Source organism: Petaurus breviceps, unplaced genomic scaffold (assembly GCF_028583685.1).
Source record: "Petaurus breviceps papuanus isolate PSGF00001 unplaced genomic scaffold, PetGlider_PUasm1.0 37, whole genome shotgun sequence".
NCBI lineage: Eukaryota > Metazoa > Chordata > Mammalia > Diprotodontia > Petauridae > Petaurus > Petaurus breviceps.
Window position 1 is genome coordinate 89,214,859 of NW_027186296.1, and position 22,134 is coordinate 89,236,992.

General features: G+C 40.7%; 1 protein-coding gene across 1 annotated transcript in view; it reads left to right on the top strand.

Moving 5' to 3' along the window:
* The first annotated feature begins 2,135 nt into the window (after positions 1–2,135).
* Positions 2,136–22,134, top strand: part of CASP7 (caspase 7) — a 60,658-nt gene continuing 40,659 nt past the window's right edge. Inside the window, exons 1-2 of the mRNA XM_069099012.1 lie at positions 2,136–2,397; positions 18,664–18,779. Of these exons, the coding sequence (XP_068955113.1) occupies positions 18,664–18,779 (116 nt within the window). The 5' untranslated portion in view covers positions 2,136–2,397. The remainder of the gene's footprint in view (positions 2,398–18,663; positions 18,780–22,134) is intronic.

Genomic DNA, 22,134 nt, shown 5'->3' on the forward strand with positions numbered 1-22,134 from the left:
AAACATCTGACAATTAGCTGCTATGACGTGAAAGGCACTCTAAAAAGAATCAGCCCTACTAGAAGGTGTTGGGGATTCCCATTACTAGAGACATTCCAGTTGAGGTTTTGAAGTCTCTAAAAAAGTGGCAAGTTTCATGATAGAGTGGAAAGTAAGCATTGTTGCGCTGGCAAATATTTAACAACTGTCTCTCTCCCTCCCCCCACAAAAAAAGTACTTGTGACACACTTTTAAGTTTAACCTACATTATTTTCTTAAGTCTAGACAACCAACAAAACAATAAATCAAACCCTAATTTATGTTTGCCCATTTCCAAGGTGCAAATCCTCCTACAGAAAAATGGAATAATCAGTGGGAGTCAATTTAAGCTGTCTCTAGAATGCTCTGAAGGTAGGCCTTTAGGATAATCTAGAACCTGAGGAGCCATAATTATCAACTATCCCAACCCCCAAAAGTTATAGATCAGGACACTGAAGTCCAGAGAGGGTCAATAACATACCCACGGTCATACAGTTAGTAAGTTGTAGAGACCGATTTAGAACCCAGATCCAGACTCTTAAGTTCGGCACTCTTTCAACAATACCATATAAAACCAAACTAAGATTGTGGGACACTCTGCATATCAGAATCCAACAACTCTCAATTGAATCAAGATGAAATCTGTGACCTTGTGCTACATATGTGCATGATACACAACTGGTACAAAACAAATGGATGTTGAACGAATATTTAAGGAGCAAATGAAAGCGGTCTCAGGTATCTGACCCCAAGAATTGGCAGAGGTAGCCTTTAATATTCTTAACTCTTTTCCTCAGGCCCTTTGTAGGAGTAAAGGTGGGAAGGTATATATGGAGTATAGCAATGGTTGAAAAAGGCCCCATTGCCTAGAATGCTGTCAGACTAAGACAGAAAGGTCTGAGCACCAATTGCTGATAGAAAAGGGAGGATATATGAGCCGGGTAGGACATGGAGAAGAGCTGTCACATGGGGGAAGGGAGGGGACTCTGGATGAGGATGCAATTACTCCTGGGAACTCTGTTATCAACCAATTACATCTCAAAGTGAACCCCTGTATTTGATGGCCTATTTTGACCAGGCAGAGAGAACAACGAAGGGATGAACAATGCCTTTTTAACCTAGTTTTTAAGGTCTTCCACAATCTCCCTCAAGTTACCTTTCCAAACTTTGTGTCTCAACTTCTTATACTCCAATTAAGCCAAATTGGATTTTTCATCATTCTCCTACCTCACTGGCCTTTTCCATCCTCCATGCTATTGATCACATGGTCTTTCATGAAGGTAATGGCCTTGCCCACTCTCATCTCTGCTGTCAGTCCAGGTACAGAGTACAGAATTAGTAAAGGGAAGAGGCATCCTCGCCACTCTGAATGAGTCATAGCCTCTCTGGGCCAGTTTCTTTGTCTTTAAAAATGAGATTAAACTTGATTTTCTTTAAGATACAAATTCCCCTGATCTGTTTATGTCTCTTATCTTTTTCCCCCACTTGTTTTTTCCATTATTAGAATGTAAGTTCCTTGGGGCAGAGAGCTTTTGTCTTCTGTATCCCAGCGCTTAACACAGGGCCAGGTTACATAGCGAGCTCTTAAGCAATGTTTGTTGACTAACTGCCTCGACTTGACCTTCTGAGAGGTCTTCCTCTATCCTTCCAGGATCCCTCCAGGTAAAAATGACATATCTTTTCCTGGATTTAATCTCCTCGGGTTTTTGCACTTTCTCATATTCTAAAATTTATCCTAATTTTTTTCTCAGCTTGCAAGTAGGGAGGGGTCTCATTCACCCTTAAACAGCTACTGGATGGGATTGCTGGCCTGGGTGGGTGGGGAAACAGAGCCTGGATTGGGGACTAAAAGGCGCTGTCAGGAGGACCACGTTTCCCGTTCTTAACAGTCCAAAGTCTTTTAAACTCTCAAGGAACACCAGACTCTAGACTCCAAAGGTGGGAAATCCAGGAGATGGATTCTCTTCGGAGAAGCGGGCGAGACAGGGAAAACAACCTGGGTAATTTCAATGCTAAGAAATCAGGTGGCCTCCTCCAAGCTGCTGGGCCCCAGAACCCGGAAAAACTCCATAACGAGGCTCACAGACACCTCCCCGCGCGCATGGGATGTGGGCGGTGTACCAGGCACTGCAAACTTAGGGAACTGGAAGCTCGCTCCGCCCTCCCAAAACCCCACGCTGGGGCAGCCCAAGGGCCGCGTACGTTCGAGGCGGGCCCTGGGGGAATCGGACTCCAACCCCTGGCCGGCCTAGGCTCCGCCCCTCTACCCATTTTCGCTTTCGCGCCTTAAGCGCTATATAACCTGGCCCGGCTGGCACCGGAGACCAGTCTTTTTGCAACGTTTCCTCCACCTCCTCCAGGATCCACGGTGGACACACGGTAATCCCAGCTTGTCCCCTTCCCCCGACTTTCTCTTTTCTTTACTGTATGGGCTTCCTGCCTGTCAGCCCCCACAGCCTCGCTGACCTCCCCAATCCCTTCCTAACATAGCAGCCCCCTCTTTTCACTCTCTCGGTTTCTGGGGCTTTTCTGGGGCTGCCTGGCCTTTGGCCGAAAGAGCAGTTAGGCTGTCTGATGGAGTTAATACTTGTTGATGGACAGTGGGATATTTGTAAACTCCTGGAGAGTATGGGCTGGTACATAATTGAGTTTGTATGCTTGTCTAGGAAGCCACGGAGATAGGTCTTAATACACTTTTGATAAGTTTAGTAAGATAGATATATAATCGTAGCTAGCATTTATTACAAGGATTTAAGGCTTGCAAAATGCTTTACATGTGTTATTACAACATCAGGACACCTGGGAGATAGGTGCTATTATTTTCCTTTTTATATATATATAATAGGTAGTAGATATTTACAGAGCTCGTTAAAGGTTGCAGAATGCTTTACAAACATTTCATTTGAGCCTCACCACAATCCTGGGAAGTAGGTGCTATTATCCCCATTTTACAGATGAGGAACATGAACAGTAACAAAGGTTAAGTGATTGGCCACACAGATTAAGTGTCAGATGCAGGATTCTAGCTTGTGTCAGGACTGGGAAGTAGATTTAGCTAGTGGGGGCAGGGAGAGATCATAGAAAGGAAACCAGAAGGGATATTGGAGATCATAGGATTGAAGATTAATAGTTGGGAAGAAGTTTGGACATCTGGGAGTCTAACCTCCCTCTTTCTTACAAATGAGGAAATTCAGGCCCAAGAACAAATGATTTAGTCTTACTGTCTGATACATGAGGAAATTGAGACTCAAAGGACCATAGGATTTTTAGAGCTGAATTTTAGACATGGAAAAAATGCTGGATTTAGAGTTGCAGAACCTGGGTTTGAATCCTGGCTCTGTCCAGGGAGAGTTAGCTAGGTAGTACAGTGGATACAATGCTGGGCCTGGAGTCTGGAAAGCCTAAATTCAAATTTAGCCTGAGCCACTTACTAGTTGTGTGACCTCGGGCAAGTCACTTGACCCTGTTTGCCTCAGTTTCCTCATCTGTAAAATTAATAAGGAAATGGCAAACCATTTTAGTATCTTTGCCAGGAAAACCCCAAACACGGTCATGAAGAGTCAGACGTTACTTAAAAATGACTGAACAACAAACAGTCTACTATTTAATTCAAGTGTGATTTTGGCCAATGAGCCCACTCTTTGGGCCTCAGTTCATCTATAAAATGAGAGGGTTGGACTACAGGACCTCTGAGATCCCTTGTAGCTCTAAATCTGTAATGCTTTGACCATAAGCAATCCACCAAGGAACATTTATTAAGCATGTGCATTGTATTAGGCCAGGCACAGAGCTATGTGCTGTGGATACAGAAACTACAAAAAAAAAACCACAACAACCAAACAGTCTTCCCTGTCAAGAAACATCCCTGACCAGCATTAGACACCAGGAATATAGGGAAGGGTACTACAACAGTGATCTCGTTGTGTAGGGAATTCCCCTGTGAGAAGACTCTTCACTAATGCAGGTTTGCATCTTCTCTAACAGTTACAGTCTTATAGAGTAGCTTAGGGCATGAGAGGTTAAGCCCTTTGCCTGTGGTCACACAGCCTGTATAGATCAGAAGTGGAACTCAAAATGTAGGTTTTCCTGCTTGTGAGGCCCACTTTACTGTATCATGCTGCCTGTATTGTGCATGTATAAGGAAATACAATATACATATATAGGTATACATGCATATATACACACATATTTTGTTGTTCATTAGTATCTGACACTTTGTGATTCTGTGGACCATAGCATGCCATCCTGCTGTCATATCTTTTAGCATTTTAATTCTGTCCATGGAGGTTTTCTTGGCAAGATACTGATGTGATATGGTAGATTGTTCCAAGCTAGACAGTCTTCAGGCATGGCTGCTAGTGATGACTGTGTCTCAGCTCATAGGGCACCATGTTCAGAAAAGTTTCTCATCAGAATGCTTTTCTTTCTCCTGTTAGTTTTTTGGACACTGTTTTGAAGCAAGGTGGAGTAATAATAATATAATAATAATAATAAGTAATAAGATAAGACTGAAATCTGTATGGGTGGAGTCCCACATAGATGAAACCAGTAAGCCGAGAAGTGTTGTAGCATGTCTAATCTAAACAATAACTTACCTTTATACAGTAAATCATTATATATGATATTTACATAAAACTTTTCTCATGACAGCCCTATGAAATAATTAGGGCAAGTATCTTTATTTTACAGGGGGGGAAACTGAGGATTGGAAATGAAGGCACATGCCCAGAGTCATTCAGCTAGTGATTTAGAGAGCCATGACTTTAGAGACCCAGGTCTTTTGTCTCCCAATACAATTCCCCTTTAACTTAATTAAATGCCAATTATTCACTAAAATTAATTACTAATTAATATTTACAAAGTATTTTTATGTACATTATCTTATTTGAGCCCTGAAATCACCCAATGAGGTAGATAGGACAAGTACTGCTATCTTTTTGTAGCTAAGGAAACTGAGGCTCAGCCACCCCCCTAATAAAGACAGCTGTAGTCTCTTCTGACTTTTTCCTTCACTAACTTCCGTTAGACTGTTCTGATCTAGGCATTTATTGGCATTGCAGATTTAAGAACTCTCTTCCCATAAGGAAGCTCCTTCCAGATTGTGGGGTTTTTCTTGGTGAGTGAGTCACCAAGAGTTCCATGGAAGCTTGTAAAGGCCCCGTAAGCAAGTACATGTGGCCTGGACACCCCTTTTACTGAGCATGAATTTATTATGAAATTTCCCAAGAAAACCAGACTTGGCTTTAGAAATCTGGGAACCTGGTGTCCTTTGAGATAGAAGAAGCAATGAGCTGTCCCTCCCTCTGGGTAGGAAAAGTTTATAGTGGAGATTATCTGTTCAATTGTTCTGGGGAAGGAGCCTTACCAAGCTCCGGCTTCCTTTTCCTTCCTGTGGCAAACCCTGATGGTTTTGTTGTTGTCATTTATTTCCCCTGAAGTTTATTCTTTAAAACCACTGGACCTCTTGAACCTGTATTCTTGGGCATAGGGCCTGTTCAGAAATTCCCTTGTTCTCATTAAGGATAGGAAAATTGATTTTTTTTTTAACCCCATGTGCCCAAACAGTAAGTAGGTGATTTCTTAGATGAATTTTAGTTCAGTTCAACAAGCATTTATTAAACACAAAACATACAGAGCACTATGCTGGGTAATGCGGTACACAGAGAAAGCCAGAAGAAAAACTCAAAGTCTACCTGTGTGACCTTGGGAAAGCCTCTTAACTTCTCTGGGCCTCAGTTTCCTCTACTATAAAATGAAGGGGTTTCTCTGGATGACCTCTAAGGTTTCAGCTATAATTCTATTACTTTTTGAAATAATAATAATAATAGCCTTATTTACACATTTTCACTGATGAAAACATGTTTTCCTTACTTCCAACAAACCCCTGCGGTAGACATTAAGAAGAGATCCTTGTTTTCATGAAGCATACATACTGGTAAAGCTAGCTATAATAAATCTCATTGAGTAGAGTGGCTTGGAGTCAGAAAGACATCTTCCTGAGTTCAAATCTAGCCTCAGACATTTACTAGCTGTATGACCCTGGTCAAGTCACTTCACCTTGTTTGCCTCAGTTGCCTCATCTGTCAAATGAGCTGGAGAAGGAAATGGCAAACCACTCCTGTATCTTTGCCAAGAAAACCCCAAATGGAGTCACAAAGAGAGTTAGGCATGACTGAAAATAACTGAATAATAAAAATAGAAATGGTCACCAGAATTATTTTTCTTCTACTTTCTATTAAACTATTGAATTTCTAATCAGCTAACATATTGAAGCCTTTTGAGTCAAGTACAACAGTTTATTACTTTGTGAGTACTAGCTATGAAGCCAGAGAACATGAGTTCAAATATGGTCTCTAAAGGAGAACCATATGATATCAGATAAGGCTTTTAATTTCTCCGAGCCTCAGCTTCCTCATCTGGAAAATTTAAAAAATTGGATTAAATGGCCTCTAAGGCCCTGTCCCACTGGTGATTTAAGATCCTGTGACCCCATTTTAAAAAAATACCTCACACCAGGCTCTAGAAATCATTTTTTTTCACTCTGTGGTGGCTTTATACATAATATGTTATTCAAATTATTAAACATTTTAAAACAATTTTCAGTCAGCACCATTAAATGTCTGATTTGGGGACTGTTTGATAGTATGGGAAGGCCACTGAATTTGGTGTCTAAAGATCTGGGTTCAGATCCTACCATTGACACTTAACCTCTGTGACTTTGGGCAAATCATTTCATTTCTCGGGGATCAGTAATGGCGTAATGATCCTGATGGTCCTTTGAAGCCCTGAATCTTTGTGATATTCCTAGAGAACATGCTTATGGGGACAGAGTACAGAGTAAATAGACACATAATATAGTTGATAACTTTAAGGTGCAAAGTCCATTCATTTCAGAGTATCTTGTAAGTTTGCCAGTTTCATTTCCTTTGTAAAGGCTCTAAGCTAGGAATAGGCAAGAGAAGCTGTTGCCTACTCCATGGCACTGTTTCAGTGACACTTTGTTATATTTTATAAGTGCACTTATTTTCATACAGCTGGAATATTCTCCTGCCTATGGCATGAGAATGTTTATCTGCGACATAAGGCCTGAGTATGTTACAATTTATTTTTAAAACTTGGACTGGAATGCCTTGCCCTAGTTCCGCCTAGGTGTGGTGAATGCCTGAAAATGCTCATAAATTCTGCATTGTGGCAACTTAAGTCCCAAAGGTGTTGTGATTAGTAGTTTCTCAGAAAGTTGATTTGGAAGAATACTGTAATTACTAATTTCTAAACAGAGAGGTAGCCTAGGGCAGGGACACATGTAATAAATGTGAGACTCTGGCAAATAACTCAAACTCTCAATACTCGAGAGCAGCAGATCTCTAAGTGTGGACTGAGAATCCTTAGGAGATCCTTTCAAGAAGTCCACGAAGTTGGGCTGGCTAGGTGGTGCAGTGAAGAGAGCACTGGCCCTGGAGTCAGGAGGACCTGAGTTCAAATCCAGCCTCAGACACTTGACACATTTACTAGCAGTGTGACTTTGGGCAAGCCACTTAACTCCAATTGCCCTCCAAAAAAAAAAAGTCCATGAAGTCAAACTATTTTCATAATAATTCCAAGGCATTATTTATCCTCATATTTTTACTCTCATTCTCATATAGGCTTCAGCTTGACTGGTGAATTAAAGATTTAGCTAACAAACATAAAAACTGAATTAATATATCTCATCAAATCTACACATGTGCCTGGGCTTGCTGTTTTGCTTAGATGTGGCCAGCATCAGCACCAGCTAATGGTTGAAGATTTTGTTTTTTTTTAGGAGAATGCTAGGTCGCAAACACAAACAAAAGCGGTGCTGAAGTACTCACAGTATTAAATGACTTTTTTAAATGTCTTGGCGAATCCTGCCACTACTTTGTTGACACTGATGGTGCAGAAGCAATTGGTAGGTCAGCCCATTGACTTGTTAGCAGGAATCATGTCAGTGGCATCAGACTGGGCTACTTATCATTGCAGCCCTCACAGGCAGTTTTAAAAAAGGTTTTCTTCACTTAAGAGTTTCTCTGATGAAGCAGTAAAAATGATTGCAAATTAAATCTTGTTCCTCGAATACACATCTTTTGAATATTCTGAGAGATGAAATGGGAAGTACTCATAAAGTACTTCTTTTGAGCACTGGGGTATCATGGTTGCAGGGAGAAACAGATTTGTATCACTGCTTGAGCTGTGAGCCAAACCAGTGGATTTTTTTCCATGAGACAGTACATTCGATTATAAGCTCCTTGAGGGCAGAGACTGTCTTATGACTCTCTTCATATCCCCAGTGCTTGACCCAGTGACTGACATATAGTAGATGCTTCATAACTTCATAAATGTTTATCGATGGATTACTTTAATTGCTGCATTTAAATGACTGAGGAACTACAATTTCAAAATTACATAATCAGAAAACAAACCTTGCATTGAGCAAACCAAAAATAAAAGAGGAACTGAAAACCCCAATTCCAAGGAGAAATAACTGAAATATCACATCAATATTCTGTGCATAAAAGAAATCAAAGGAAAAAACTAGAATATCATCTTGGAACAAAAAAAGCATTAACTGGGACCCCTTCCTCACACCCACACACACACACACACGGTCAGTCAATAATAAAGGGAAGGCTTTAAGTCATATTTTCAAAAGGACCAACAGTATTGACGAACCCTGGATTCTATGTGAATTCTAGTACTGCACTAATGAATGCAGACTTGGGTCTACTTTGGGATCCAGGGTGACTTTCTTACATCTAAGATGCACCAGAAAATAGCTATTCCATTAATGCTTCAGTGAAGACCACATCAGTAATCCTCTTAACCAGACAATCCAATCAGCTTCTTGCTTTCTTTTGGAATATTACCCGATTTGTGTCTGTCACCCCTGTTTTTCTGTATAGTCTATTCTAGCAATTGTATCTTTTACAGATCCTACCTTAGTTCAAGAAGTGTCCGATGCTGGTCCAACTGCTCATGTCAACACTGTCCCTGTTACCACCTTGTATTTCTCCTTATCCACAGATATCACTCCCTTGACCAGGCAGGCACATATGACTTGCTTCTCTCTTCTAAACAGCCAACCTCTCCTTCTCCATCTCTGATCTTCCACCTGCCTCTCAAAAAGTACATTTCTCACATGCTGCTTTGATTCTCCAGCATTTTGGAAAACACATCATTTCTCAATAGCAACCATGGTATTTGGACTCATGGACTTCATTCTTACCACAGCCGAATATGTTTGTTTTGCATGTTTGGTACAAGGAGACTTGGCCAGCTGCTCGGGGTGCACATCAAGCCATCATTACCACCTGCTCTATTGCTATATTTCCTATTTGCATTTTTATGTCCATGATTAGATTTTGAACTCCTCAGAAACTTGGGCCTTGTTACTTTCTTTGACATTCTTGTCTGCCTCTTTATATTTGCTTCAGGGAACCCTGTGGGTGGTCAATACATGCTTGTAGAAAAATTGAAAGGGGGAAAAGATTTACAGATTAGTTGTGTATCTGCAGCAGTGGAGGAGAATTTCTGCCTCAGCAATTCTGTGCATGGCAAAAATAATGACTGGAGACATTTATAATTCTATAACCTACTTCTCAAACCCTACCACTGTGACTCTGAGGGCTGGATATGATGCCTGTGACTAGGGTGTTAACAAGTGTTAACCCCAGGCATTGAGTTCTGTCTTCTCCCACCACATTTTAATTAATATATTTTAATAGTGGTTTTTATTTTTGTTGTTCGTTTGTTCAGTTGTGTCTGATTTTTTTGACCCCATGGACCACAGCACCCCCCAGCGCCTCTGTCCTCTACCATCTCCCAAAGTCTGTCCAAGCTCATCTTTGTTGCTTCCATGACACTCTCTAACCATCTAATTCATCATCTGCCGTCCACTTTCTCTTTGCCTTCAGTCTTTCCCAACATCAAGGTCTTTTCCAATAAGTCCCATCTTCTCATTAGGTGGCCAAAGTATCTAAGCTTCAGCTGCAGTATCTGTCATTCCAGTGAATAGTCTGAATTAATTTCTCTAAGTATTGACTGATTTGATCTCCTTGCTGCTGACCAAGGAATTCTCAAAAATCTTTTCTAGCACCACAATTCAAAAGCAACAATTCTGTAGCACTCAGCTTTCTTTATAATTCAACTCTCACAGCTATACTTTGCTACTGGAAAAATCATAGCTTTGACTATACGTGTTGGCAAGGTAATGTTTCTGTGTTTTAGTATGCTGTCCAGATTTGCCACAGCTTTCCTTCCAAGTGATTTTTACTACTACTGTGCAGTAAGTCACTTTGAACAGTCTTCAGAATGTAAAGACACCTGGCATAGTGTACATAATGCTGGGGTTGGCATCAAGAGGGCCTGAATTCAAAGCCACCTCTGACATATACTACTAGCTTGTGTGACCTTGGACAAGTCACTTAGACTCTGAGTGCCTTAAGTAATTCCCTAGGATTTAACAGCTGAGTAATAGACTGGTTGGGATCTCTTGGTAGAGACAGTTCCCATTTGGGGAGTTCCCTGCCATGACAGCATCACACATCCTTTGTGTATTTGAGTATAGAAAGTGTGACTTCACAGCAAGGGTGTACTGGAGGGCCTATAAGAGCTGATTGCTAAATGTTCAGTGAGAGCATTTGTTGTTATTATTATTCAGTTGTTTTAGTCAGGTCTGACTCTTTGTGACCCAATTTGAAGTTTTCTTGGCAAAGAGCCTAGAGTGGTTTGTCATTTCCTTCTCCAGCTCATTGTATAGATAAGGAAACAGAGGCAAGCAGGATTAAAGGGACCTGCTCTCATAAGTGTCTCGGGTCAGTTTTGAATTCAAGTCTTCTTGACTTCAGGCCCAGTATTCTACACTGCACCACGTAACTATACTATATGAATATTTACACCATAGAAATCTTCAAAGGTTACAAATTGGGGGTTGATTTATTATTTCATTGATTTTCAAGACTTAAAAAAGTGATGGAGAAAATGTTAATAATGAATATTAAACCTAAAAGTGTGTCATTCAACTCAGTTTAATTCATTAAACATTTATTAAGCACCTATTATGTGCCAAGCATTGTGTTAAGCTCAAAGGATACAAAAAAAAGGTAAAAGACAGTCCCTACCCTCAAGGAGTTACATTGTTTTTTTCTGGAAAGACAAATGTAAACATTTACCAGCACCTGTCCTCCTTTATAGCAATATGACATACTCCCAGCTGCCCCCAGTCCTAAAACATCTAAAATATTGTTTGAAGGCCACTTCCAAACTCCCCTTTGCTTTCATAGAATACTTAGGGTTAAATGTTTAGTGCCCTACATGCTGTAACAAGGCATTAGTCGTGGAAGGAATCTTAGAAATTTTCTAGTTCAGCCCTGTTATTTTGTAGATGAAAACCAATCAACAAGCATTTATTAAATATGTACAATGTTCCAGGCTCCGTATTAAGCACCGAAAATACAAAGGCAAAAACAAAACATTCTTAGCTGCCAAGGAATTGAAATTCTCTCAGGGGATACAACATATACATATATAATTACGTGGAGAATGAACACACGGTTGGGAAGGAGTGCGCTAGTAGTTGGGACATCAAGACAAATTTAATGTTGATGATAGTGCTTGAGCTGAGTTTTGAAAAAGTGTGAGGGATTCTGAAGGGTGTTGGTGAGGAAGGAGTTCATTCCTAACATGGGGGACTGCTAGTGTAAAAGCAAGAAGTGAGAGACGTAGGTTAGAAAGGGGAGAGAGAAGGCTAGTTTGGTTGGTCCATGGAGTTATATTGAGACCTAGCTATGTGGCGTAGTAGATAGAATGGAGTCAGGGAGAACAGAGGGCAAATCTAGCCTCTGAAACTGGCTATGTGAACCTGGGCGGATCACTTACACTCTGTTTACCTTAGTTTCCTCATCTGTTAAATGAGGATAATAATAGCACCTATCTCCCAGGGTTATTATGAAGATCAAATGGGATAATATTTGTAAAGTGCTTTGTGAACCTTAAAGCATTATGTAAATGCTAGTTACTAATGAGGCCAGAAAGATAGGTTGGGGCTAGATTGGCTTTTAAAAAAAGGAACATGGGGCGGCCAGGTAGCACAGCAAGTAAGAGCACCAGCTCCAGTGTCCGGATGACCTGGGGATCGAATCCCGGGCTCAGACACTTAGCACCCACCCAGAAACACCTGGCTGTGTAACCTTGAGCAAGTTACTTAACCCCGATTGCTTTTAAAAAATAAATAAATAAAGGAACACAAGGGTTTATGTTAGATATTGGGGGTCATGGGGGACACTGGGACTTACTGAGTTGGGGAGTGGTTTAGATCAGGGAGATCAATTCAGAGTCCATTGAAATAAAGAGAAGGGTCAGATATGAGATGCCAAGATTGGTAACTGATTTGGGTATGAGAAGTGATATGAGTCAAGGATAATGCCAAGGTTGTGAATTTGGGAGGCTGGAAGAACAGTGATGCCCTTGTCAGAAGTAAGGAAATTTGATATAGGGGTTGGTTGGGTAAGGAGGGGAGCAAGGAGAGTGAACGTAATGGATTCTCTTTTGTGTGTGTTGAATTTGAGACTTCTCTAAGATATCTAGTTTAAAAAGTCCAGTAGAGAACTGGTGATGTGATGCTGAGGCACAGGAGAGATTCTGGAACTGGCTATATAGATATGGCAGTATAGAGAGCTGGGAGTCATCTGCACAGAGATGGTAATTAAATTCATGGGGGCCGAAAAGGTCACTCAGAATGTAGAGAGAGGAAGGAAGGAAGGAAAGAGGGAAGGAAGGGAGGGAAGGAAGGAAGGGAGAGAGGGAAGGAAGGAAAGAAGGAGTATTTATTAGTAGTACAATTTAGGGGCTTATTCCCTCACCCCTATTAAGTACCTACTATGTGCCAGGCACTCTGCTAAATGCTTTACAGATACCCCCATTTTAACCTTACAGTAACCCTGGAAGGTAGGTGTCATTCTTATCCCCATTTTATAGAAGAGGAAACTGATACAGACAGGTTAAGGTCGCACAGCTAGCTAGTGTCTGAGACCAGCTTTGGACTCTGGTCTTCCTAATTCCAGGCCCAGTGCTTTCCCACTGTACCACCTACCTGCCCCTGCTGAGCCTTGGGGTATACAATACTTGATTGATGTTTATGATGAGCTAGCCAGTTGAAGAGCAGTCAGGCATCAAAAGAAAACCAGGAAGAAGAGAGGTTGTCAGCAGTGTCAAATTCAACAGAAGGGGCCTGAGAAAAGACTTGGCATTTAAGAGATTATCAATAAGTTTAGAGAGAACAGTTCCATTTGAGTAATAAGGTCAGAAGCCGGGCTTACAAAGAGGTGAGGAGTGAGTAAAAGGTGAGGACGTTGGGGTATAGGTAACTTTTTTTCTAAGCATTTGGCCAAGAAAGGGAGGAGAGACTGAGTGGATAGTCAGCTCTAGTGAAGGATTTTTTGAAGATGGAGATTTGTGGCATGTTTGAAAACAGTAGGGAAAGACCTAATAGATAGGAGAAATTAAAAATTGGAAAGAGGGGAGATGATTGAGGGGGCAATGTGCTGGAGAAGAGAGGAGGAAATGGATTCATTGGTATAAGTAGCGGGGCTGTCCTTGGTAAGAAGAGTCACTTCATCAGAGCCTGGGGAAAAGAGAGAGTGGAAGGTGATGGCAAGGAGCAGCTCATACTGAACGGTCTGTTTTCTTAGTAAAGGAAGAGAGAAAAGAAAAGTAATTAAGAGGGAAAGTCCTCAGAGGATGTGGGTGGAAAGTAGGTGAAGAAGCCTTGGGGACTTGGGGAGTGGGAGAGAGAATCATTTAAGGAGGAATAAGAAGATTTCTTTGTTGTAGTCAGGGACCTGCCAAGTTAGGGAACATAAAGTTTAGGTGTCCCTAGTCCAGTCTTTCTAGCATCAGGTGAGTAGGAGAGATGGCAAGGAGTGGGGAGAGTAATCCTAGGTTGGGGTTTGGCAGGATGAGCTTCTATCAGACAAGGGGGCAAGTGATTGAACAGTTTGGAGGTGAGCTCAAATCCAAACAGCTGAATTTGGTCAAAGGGCCACACTTAAGGACCTAGAGGGCCACATGTGGCCTCGAGGCTGCAAGTTCCTCACCCATGTAATTAACCATAGTATTAAGATTGAGTAGGAAAAGATTTAAAGCCAGAGAAGGGACAATAGCCTGAGAAAATACTGAGGAATTAGAGGTCACGGTGCCAGTAAACAGTAATTTTAGTCCAGTCTTCTTGTACAAAATGACTAACATGGAAATGTTTCACATGATTGCCTGTGTATGACCTATATCAGATGGTTTACCATCTCAGGAGGAAAAAGGAGGGAGGGAGGGAAGAAGGGATAGAATTTGGAACTAGAAACTTTTTTAAATGTTAAAAATTGTATTAGCATGTAATTGGGAGAAAAAGAATTTTTTTTTTAAAGAAAGTTCATGGTGCTAATGGGACATCCAAGTAGAGATAACACAGCAGGCAGTGTGCAGAGTAGAACCAGGACTCGGAGGAGTTTGGGCATTCAGGGCTGGAGGTATAGTTCTGTATATGGTAGATAATAGAAGCCATGTGAATAGATGAGTATTAAGTCAGACGATCAATAAACATTTATGTAAGTAACTACTACATGCCAGACATTGTGTCTAATACTAGATTAAGACAGAAGAGAGCTGGGGTGGCCACGTAGCACAGTGGGTAAGATCACTGGCCCCAGAGTCGGGATGACCTGGGGATCGGATATGGGCTCAGACACTTAGCACCCACCCAGAAACACCTGGCCGTGTAACCTTGAGCAAGTTACTTAACCCCAATTGCTTAGGGGCGCAGGATGACCTGGGGATTGAATCCCGGGCTCAGACACTCAGCACCACACCCAGAAATAACTGGCCATGTAACCTTGAGCAAGTTACTTAACCCCAATTGCTTTAAAAAAAAAAAAAAAGAAGAGAGGACAGAGACTTGTGAGACTGAAAGCAGTAAATGAACAAGAGAGGAAGACTAGGAAGGGACATTCAGATAGTCAATAATATGCTCTGCTTACATTTATCATTTCATTTATTCTTCACAACAACTCTGCTTATGAGACAGATACCACAAACATAATAGACCCCATTTTACAGATGAGTAAACTGAGACTCAGAAAGGTTAAGTGACTTACCTGAGGTCACACAGCTAGTCAGTATCAGAAACAGCTTTTGAATGCATATCTTCCTGACATCAAATTCAGTAGTCTATCTACAAAGAATAGGAAGAGGGGAAAGTGAAAAATGTCACAGATGAGAGTGAAGGAAGTATCGAAAAGAGACCGCAAGCAGGTTTGTTGTTCAGTCATGTCCAACTCTTTATGGTCCCATTTTGAGGTTTTCTTGGCAAAGATATTGAAGTGGTTTTCCATTTCTTTCTCCAACTCATTTTACAGATGAGGAAACTGAGGCAAACAGGATTAAGTGACTTGCCCAGGGTTACACAGCTGGTAGGTGTATGAGGCCAGATTTGAACTCAGGAAGATGAGACTTCCTTACTCCAGGCCCAGCACTCTGTGCAGTATAAGAGTTAACATGCTATAAAAACTGTAGATAGAAGAAAAGTAAAAAATTGGAATAAATTTAAAATATAGTGAACTGTACAGCATCTCTTGTTTTGAGTAGCACATAATAATCTAGTATCTTCTCCCTGTGTCTTTTTGTGTAATTCTCTCAACTTTTTGTCTCTTTTTTTTTTTTTTAGTAATATAAGCAAGGCTACATTTTAGGGGGAATTTTTAGTTTACTGATGATTTCATAATATATTTAGTCTCTCTTCCAGATTTATGGCAGGAAAAATTGCATTCAAAAGCAAAAGTTAAATCCCAATTAATCTCCATTAGAAATAGTACTAATGAAAGCCAGTTGAATTTTCCTATGCAGCTTTTAAAAACTTTGCAATGTTTCTTAAAGTGACCATGCAAAACAAAGTAATTGAGACAGGTTAATATAATTTAGAAGACTTGTACCTAATAATTATCATTTAATACCTTTCCTAAAAAAAAGAAGAAATTTAGGAAGAATAAGGCATAGGGAGAGATGGTATACGTTTATGGTGGTGAGATAGGAGAATGTTAGATTCGTGATTCAATAAACATTTGTTGATTGATTGATTTATCAATAGGCCTGACCCATGCATTAGGAACAGATCTCAGTCAGCACACCCACTGCTTACTACTCAGTGTTTTCTTCCTCCCACTCTGAAGCCTTCATCCCACCCATCCATCTCTAGTTTAACAAGGCCAGTCATTCTCTCCTGGAAAATGGTTGTAACCACTGGAAAGTCTCAGATATAAACAGTTATTTGTAAAGTACTTCCTGTTAGCAGAAGTATTTTTGAAAATACATTTTCAAGGGAGAGGGGGATTTTTTAAAGTGTCCAGATGTTGACTCTGCCAAAAGGTTTTACTTTTATCAGAATTGTCCTTCCGAGAGTCCCAGAGACGTGATCTAGCATGGGCAGGAGCAGGATCCACCCTGTGTTGCTTCCACCAGTATTTGTAGCCATGTAGAGGGCATTGTTTTACTGCATTAATAGCATGGAGGAGTTTGGGCATAAGGTGGGGAAGAGGAATCACCCAAGAATTATTGAATCTCGGCCTAGGAAGGGACCCACTCTATCTACTCCATTCAAGAATGTCCTCTACAGTATGCCTAATATATTGCCATTTAGTCTCCATTTAAGCACTGCCAGGGACAAGGAACTCTTTACCTTGTGAAATAGCCACTGTTGGATAGCTTTAATAATTAGAAAGTTGATTTATTGTGTTTAGTTAAAATCTGGATCTCTCTAACTCTTACCCATTGAGCTCCAAAATTCCTTTGCTAATAGCCAACATTTATATAGTGCTTTAAAGTGTGTAAAGTACTTTACAAATATCTCATTTTACCTTCACAACAACTTTTGTTGTACATAGATGCTATTATCATTTCCATTTTATAGATGAGGAAACTGAGGCAGACAGGTCAAGTGACTTGCTCAAGGTCACACAGTAATAATTAACCTGGGCCTTCAGTGAAGAGAGGCAAACATTCTATTCCTCTCTAATTGATTCTCTATCCCACTTTACAAAGTTACTGTTCCAAATCCCTTACCCTACCTTAACCTCATACTTCACTCCCCAAAATTAAGGTCCTTGCTCATCCCATATAACCAGTTCATCACCAGATCTTGTCATTTCTACCTTTAGGACATCTTACACACACACACACACACACACACGTATGCATACATATACACATAATATAGGTATGTATGTGTGTGTATGTATGTATATATGTGTGTATCTCCTTCTCTTCATTCATACAGCCATGATCCTAACCTAGAGTACTACAATAGCCTTCTAATTGGTCCCCTGTCTCAAGTCCCTCCTCACTCTAGTCCTTCTTTTCTCCCTTCTTCCTACCTTCCTTTCCTTCCTTCTTTCCTTCCCTGCTTCCCTCCATCCTTCCTTCTCTTATCTCTCCCTCCCTCTCTTCTTCCTTTCCTCCCCCTCCTTGTTTCCTTCTTCCTTTTCTCCCTTCCCTACTTTCTCTACCTCCTTCCTTCTTTCCTTCCTTTCTTCCTTCTTTCCTTCCTTCCTTCCTTCCAACCCCCTCACCCTTGGAAACTAGAACTTTCCTATCACCCTTAGTGGCCATATTGTACTTGGCATATGTTACCCTTTATAATTACTTCTTCCTTTATGTCTACAACTAACTCTCCATCTAGACTGTATGTATATCAAAGGCAAGGACCATTTTTATACGTTTATTTCCCCATTGCCTAGCATAAGGCCCTGCAGAAAAAATATAGTATGCAAATATTTGTGGGTGACAGTTATTTTAGATGGTAAGCAAAACAGGGAAAGGTCATTAATAGAATTGGAAAGGATTTTAGTAACATGCTGATCTAACCCTCTCTTTTTTTCCTGATGAAGAAACTGAGACCCAGGGAGAGGAAGTGATTCACCCAAAGTTGAACATCAAGATAATAGTAAAATTGGTATCAGAATCCAAGTCTGCTATCTGATGCCAGTAATTTCTTTGCTACACACAGTTAATCAGGAGCAAACATGGTGTGTATTGGACTGGGATTGAGGATTTGGTTTAGACACTAGTTTGGGGCCAGATTATAAAGTACCCCGAAAGCCAGGGAGAATGGTTTGGACTGGATTCCTTAGGCAATAAGAGTCATTGAAGGTTCTTGAGTAGAAAAGCAACATGATAAAAGTAATATTAGGGGAAGATTGGGTTGGTAGTGCTCTATAGGATAAATGAGAGGCAGAAAGCCTCTCATCTTTCTGGTTATTAATTCTAAATTGGACTTGAGTGGAGATGGTGTGTCCTAAGTACTAACTGAAGCTTAGTTTAGTGATGTGAGTCAGAAAGTTTGAGTTCCAGTTCTGATATTTATCTGCTGTGTGACCTTGGGCAAGTCACTGAAACTCTATCCTTTAAGTTCTTCATCTGTAAAATGGGATAAAAATGAACTACGTCCCTCACAGAGTAGTTGTAAGAAAAATGCATTGGAAACACCAGCACTTTATATATGTGAGCTCTTTATTCCGTGATGCTGTGATTTTGATTGTGTGTGTGCATGTCTGTCTGTCTGTTTATCTATGCTCTTCTCTCTCCACATAGATGGCCGATGAGTTGGAAGCTTCAGTGCATCAGGGAGCAGGGGATGTAGAAGAAGAAGATGATGACGACCTCGTAGATGCCAGGCCCGATCGATCCTCCTTCATGTCAATGCTCAGGTAAGTTACTTCATTCCAAACTGTGGAGTGGAACCAGATCTCTATACTCTTTCTCTCAGGGATCTCACTAGGTCCTGTGAGTTCAGTTACCTCTAGGAAGATGACCCCCCATCTATATATCGCATCCTGATCTCTCTTGAGCTCCATTACCTCATCTCCTACTGCCTGTTGTATATATCCGACTGAATGGCCCATAGGCATCTCAAAGAAAGGGGTTAGACTAAATGACCTCCAAATTAGGTTCCTTCCTCCTTCAAAGTAAACATGTCCAAAATGGAACTCATTGTCCTCCCCGCAAAATCTCTCTGTCCTTCAGACTTCCCCAGTTTGTTGATTGCACAACATCCTTCTGGTCACCAAGAGTTCTTACCTTGAATTCATCTTGGGCTCTTTCTCTCCTTCACACATGCATCCAGTTAGTTGCCAAACCCTGTTCTAACAGACAGTCAGAATGCTGTGGTTCATCACATGTCGCCATAATCTTGCAATTCATGTCTTCTCTGTGGTCCAACAGTTCATTAGTGTCCTAATTTTCTCACATCCTCTCCAGTGTTTGTCATTTTCCTTTTCTGCCATATTCGCCAATCTGATAGGTGTGAGGTGGTAACTCAGAGTTGTTTCTAATCAATAGCGATTTAGAGAATTTTTTTAATAAGACTGTTGTCTCCCCTGGTGGAATGTTAGCTCCTTAAAAGTAAGGATTGCATGGAGCAGCTAGGTGGTGCAGTGAGTAAAGCGCTGATCCTGGAGTCAGGAGGACCCGAGTTCGGTTCCAGCCTCAGACACTTAACACACACACACAAAAACTAGTCATGTAACCTTGGGCAAGTTACTTAACCCCAATTGCCCTCCAAAAGGCAAAAAAAAAGTAAGGATTGCTTCATTAAAAAAAAAAATTGTATACCCGGTTTATACCTAGCATCATGCCTGGCACACAGTAAGAGCTTAATAAATGCTTGTTGATTGTATTAACTGATTTATATTATTGGTAGTAATCATTCAGGTGTAAGCAGTTCACAGAAGTCAGTCCTCCCATATAGAAACCAGGGTGAATGCCAAGCAGTATGGCCACCACCCAATATGTAGTAGATCTGGTATAAGATTCTGTGATAGCTCCCAAATGGATTCTGTCTTTGGAAGATCTGTTCTAAAAGGGACTAACTCATTTGCATGCACCAGAGGTCCTAAGCCTCAGGTAGCCAGAGACAGAAGTGGGCCTGTACCAAAGAGGACTCATCTCTGTAGATCCTGAGCAGATTTGTTAGAGGCCTGAGCCAGAAGTGCTAGAGGACCTCCATTTCCAGTGTCTCAGAAATGAGGGACTAGAGGCTTGCTTGGGTATCTTTTGTTTCGTGTTCTCCTCCTCCCTTTCTTAAGCAGTTCAGTGCCTGGCTCATGGTTTTTCTGCCTTCATAATGGGAACATTTTGTAAATGTGGGGTTTTTTTTAAGTTTTATATATTTTTTCCAGTATATATATAATTTTTAACATTTTTTCTTTTAATTTATTTTATTTTTAATTTATGGAATAAAACAAGCATTTCCATAATATAACACAATAAAAAATTTTAAGTTCCAAATTTTCTCCCTCTCTACTTCCATTCTCCTCACCTCAAGAAGGCAAGCTATTTGACATAGATTATACATATGCAGTCATGCGGAATATATTTCCATATTAGCCATGTTGTAAAAAAAAAATAAACAACAGGAAAAAGAAAGTTAAAAACAGTATACTTTGATCTGCATTCAGACTCTACCAGTTCTTTCTCTGGAGATGGATAGTATTTTTCATCCTAAATCCTTCAGAATTATCTTAGAACATTTTTTTGCTGACAATAGGCAAGTCATTCACAGCTGATCATCATACAGTATTGCTATTACTGTGTTGTTCTGGCTCTACTTACTTCACTTTGCATTAGTTCATGTAATTCTTCCCAGGTTTTTCTGAAATCAACCTGCTCATCATTTCTTATAGCACAGTAGTATTCCATTGCAGTCATATACCACAGTTTGTTCAACCATTCACTGATTGAAGGACATTCCCTCAATTTTCAATTCTTTGACACCACAGAAATAGCTGCTATAAATATTTTTGCACAAATAGGTCCTTTTCCCTTTATGTTGATGCCTCTGGGATATAGACCAAATAAAGGTATTGCCAAGTCAAAGAGTTTGCACCATCTTATAGCTCTTTGGGCATAGTTCCAAATTGGTATCCAGAATTGTTAGATTATTTCCCAGTTCTACCAACAGTTCTACTACATACAGTTCTACCAACTACATTAGTGTCCTAATTTTCCCACTTCCCCTCCAATATTTGTCATTTTCCTTTTTTGTCATATTAGTCAATCTGATAGGTGTGAGGTGGTACCTCAGAGTTGTTTTAATTTGCATTTTTCCAATAAATATTGATTTAGAACATTTTGTCATATGACTATAGTTTTGATTTCTTCATCTGAAAACTGCCTGTTTCTGTGCTTTTACCATTTATGTTGCAGACATGTTGATATCCTCTGCTACCCCAAGCAGAGATTCCCACTTCATCAGCCTCTTCAGATCTTGTGACCTACATCTTCACTCCAGCTTAACCACCCACAGGGTGGGATCATATTGTGGATCTCACTTTACATCCCTCCATAACCTCAGACTCTGAAAATTCCCTTTCTTGGGGTGGCTAGGTGGTGCAGTGAATAGAGCACCGGCCCTGGAGTCAAGAGGACCTGAGTTCAAATCTGGCCTCAGACACTTAACACAAAAAACTAGCTGGGTGACCTCGGGCAAGTCACTTAACCCCAATTGCCCTACCTTCCCTCCTCCAAAAAAAAAGAAAAAGAAAATTCGCATTTCTAATCCTAACCTTTCCTGCCATCTCTCCCATTGCCTCATCCTTTCTCCTATACTTCATCTTTTTCACCATGGCCTTCCAACTCTGCACTCTCAATTCATCACCTCTTCCCTGGCCTGACTTTCCTCTCTTGACAGTCTTAACCCAGTGGGCCATATCAATTATATGTCACCCCCATCTTTGAATTCCTTGCCCTCCTTGTCCTGTTGCCCTTCACACCTCGCCCATCTTCAGGCCTGGGTTGTCCCCACCATTTGCCCTAAGAAAGAGTTTTCTGTACTTTCTGAACTCCCATTCCTTTGCCTCCTTGCCACCTATTTACTTATCAGCCCCTTACATTTAGCCTGTCTGACTTATGCCCTGCTTTCTGCAAGGTTACCATACTTTCTGAGTAGGTAATATTTATACACAATATTTATGCACATAAATCATAGCTTTAGAGTTGGAAGAGATGTTAGATGTCATCTGGTCCAATTCCTTAGTTTTGTAGATGAGGAAACTGAATCTCAGA